This window comes from Phytophthora parasitica (genome assembly GCF_000247585.1).
Source record: "Phytophthora parasitica INRA-310 unplaced genomic scaffold supercont2.15, whole genome shotgun sequence".
Lineage (NCBI taxonomy): Eukaryota > Oomycota > Peronosporomycetes > Peronosporales > Peronosporaceae > Phytophthora > Phytophthora nicotianae.
In genome coordinates, this window is record NW_008649001.1 from 1,170,230 (window position 1) to 1,172,652 (window position 2,423).

Sequence of the window (2,423 nt, forward strand, 5' to 3'; positions counted from 1 at the left end):
TATGTGTACACTATCGAACTGGCTAATATCACTCTTAGGAGGAGAAGTACCTAGAAACGATGATCAGAATGACGAACCCCCAATTGTATCTGCTCAGAAGATCCTTCTGGCGGCCGAGAAGGCTGGAGTTTTCGCTGTTGCACAACTGAGTGCACCTACATTGACCAGTGGTGTTGGAAGCGAAGTGTGTGAGCTGCTGGATGCTCTGACTGCTGCTGCACTGAGTAGTGAGGCGTATTGTACTACACCGCCAGAATATCCGAGAGAGCCCATTGAAACGTTGGAGTCATGTGATGAATTGGATGTGACAGACGATGACGGACAACAAAATGAAAATGTTGGAGAGTCAACCACCTCACTGGCTTTTGAGAATGACGATGTGTTTTCACGCTGGGTGGTGGTCAAGGAAGAGAATCAGTATACAGCAATGATCGACGATAGAGAGAACGCCATGATTTATACCGATATTGACCCGGTAGCATGGGAACTTGAGCGACGACGTATGCTACCAAAGTTACACGCAGTTCTACAGGATAAACTCCAGCGACGTCCAGCTGAAAGCTCATGGCGCGTACGGTTAGATCTTGTTAAGGCTCATGCTGAGTTGATAGTCGCAGGACAGGAAGATATGCAGCTTGACATCGCTCAGATTCAAGCGGTACGTCTCGTTGTGGTTGAAAATACGTACACACTCGTGGACCTAAAGTGCATTTTTACCAATTTCTAGACTCGACAGAAGCAGACAGAACAATTAGAAAGGTACGAGAAGCAGCTGAACAAACGTTTCCTGCGAGCTCGACGGCTGTACGATGAGAGCACAACACGGTTGGCCAAGTCTCAGGATCAAATGCACACCGCTCAGGTGCGACTATTGCTTAATTTCAGCTTGTATATGGTCTGAGCAGTATATTTATGAACTGGTGTAATGTCCTCGTAGGAGAGTGTGAATCGAGCTACATTGGAGATGGTGAGGCTGCAGGCTGCTCGATCCGAACTGGCAGAGGCAGTGCAAGATGCCGAAGAACGACTCACCGACAATTCGATGCTTTTAGAGCGAAAGCGACACGTACGACGTCTCATCGGCGAGAATCGAGAACTTAGTCTGAGGCTACAAGTGCTTCATGACTACTGGACTCGCAAACAGCAACATGCAATGCAATGTAGCCATCTTGACCCTGTTTAACACAATTTTTGTAGCCAAATTCCACAAATGTAGTCATGTTGATTTTTAGTCTCCGCCTCACATTTCTGAGATTTACATACTGGAGCTGCCCATGCCTCCGCGCACGCCAACACCAGCTCAACAATCTGACTGCGAGTATGATGATACGGGACTGGGCCTGGCGCTGCTGGAACAGGTCGAGCCCTTTCTCACCTTTGAGACCATCAAATTCGAGGCAGAAGCGCGTCTTGCAATGTTCCAGTTCCATTTTTGCGGTGGCCGCCGCTTTCAGGCCACAATGAGTTTGGCTGGACCATTGCAAGACCTTGAGGATACGCCAGTTGTGCGCAATGCGCTGCTGCACATTGGCCTCTGTATCCTGCCGTGGTTCTGGATGGGCTACAACTGCAAGTATATTCGGATCGAGGCGGGATATCTCAATTCGGAGCAGGTACGAAGACAATATCAATTACACGACTGCAATAAAGTATTGATAATGCTATGTTATGGCAGGTGCACTTCTGGGAGGAATTTTACCAGAACGTATTAAGCGAGTATCTGTATTTGCACGGGTTGGATCGTGATCGTCTACGCATTCTCGTAGATGCATCAGCTAGTGATGCTCTTCCAGTGCTTTCAGACAGGAAACTGGAACAGCAAGGCAAGACCAAAGTTCTAGTTCCATTGTAAGTATTGTAGGTAATAATTGGGGCATTGGGTGATTGACTTAGTGGTTCGGTTGGCTTTCAGAGGTGGTGGCAAGGATTCACTCGTGGTGTATCAACTGCTATCGTCGAGTGAAACGCCCTGTGCGTGGCTGCATGTTGGAGACCGCCCACGGGAGTTTGAACGCAGCTGGAGATTCAAGAGGATCATGAAGATGACGCAGAACCGTACCGGTGCTTCAGCATTCCGCTTCGAACACAACATGGATGACAAGATATGGGAAAGTGAAGTTGCGGGTACGCGATACCAGCCGGCAGGTCACCCGTGGGCTGCTCTGGTGGCTTTTGACAGCGTACTAGCAGCCATTTTGGGTGATTTTACCCATATTGCAGTGGGCAATGAACGTAGCGCCAATTACGGCAACAACGTTGTCCACGAGGGTCGAGCAGTCAACCACCAGTACGACAAGAGCTTTGACTTTGAGACACGAGTACACACCTATATCCGCAAGTATTTGGTGGAAGATTTACACTACTTTTCGGCTCTGCAACACCTGTGGGAGGTCCAAATCGCACGGACATTTGCGAGTCGATCT

General features: G+C 48.7%; 1 protein-coding gene across 1 annotated transcript; it reads left to right on the forward strand.

Annotated features, from left to right (window-relative positions):
- Window position 1: 1 nt before the first annotated feature.
- Window positions 2-2,318, forward strand: PPTG_08338 (hypothetical protein; the record flags this gene model as incomplete). Its single annotated transcript, XM_008903334.1, has 6 exons — window positions 2-658; window positions 728-862; window positions 938-1,066; window positions 1,233-1,613; window positions 1,676-1,848; window positions 1,913-2,318. Coding segments are annotated over 6 exons (1,881 nt in total), but the record flags the coding sequence as incomplete, so codon positions are not given.
- Between the last annotated feature and the right edge of the window lie 105 nt (window positions 2,319-2,423).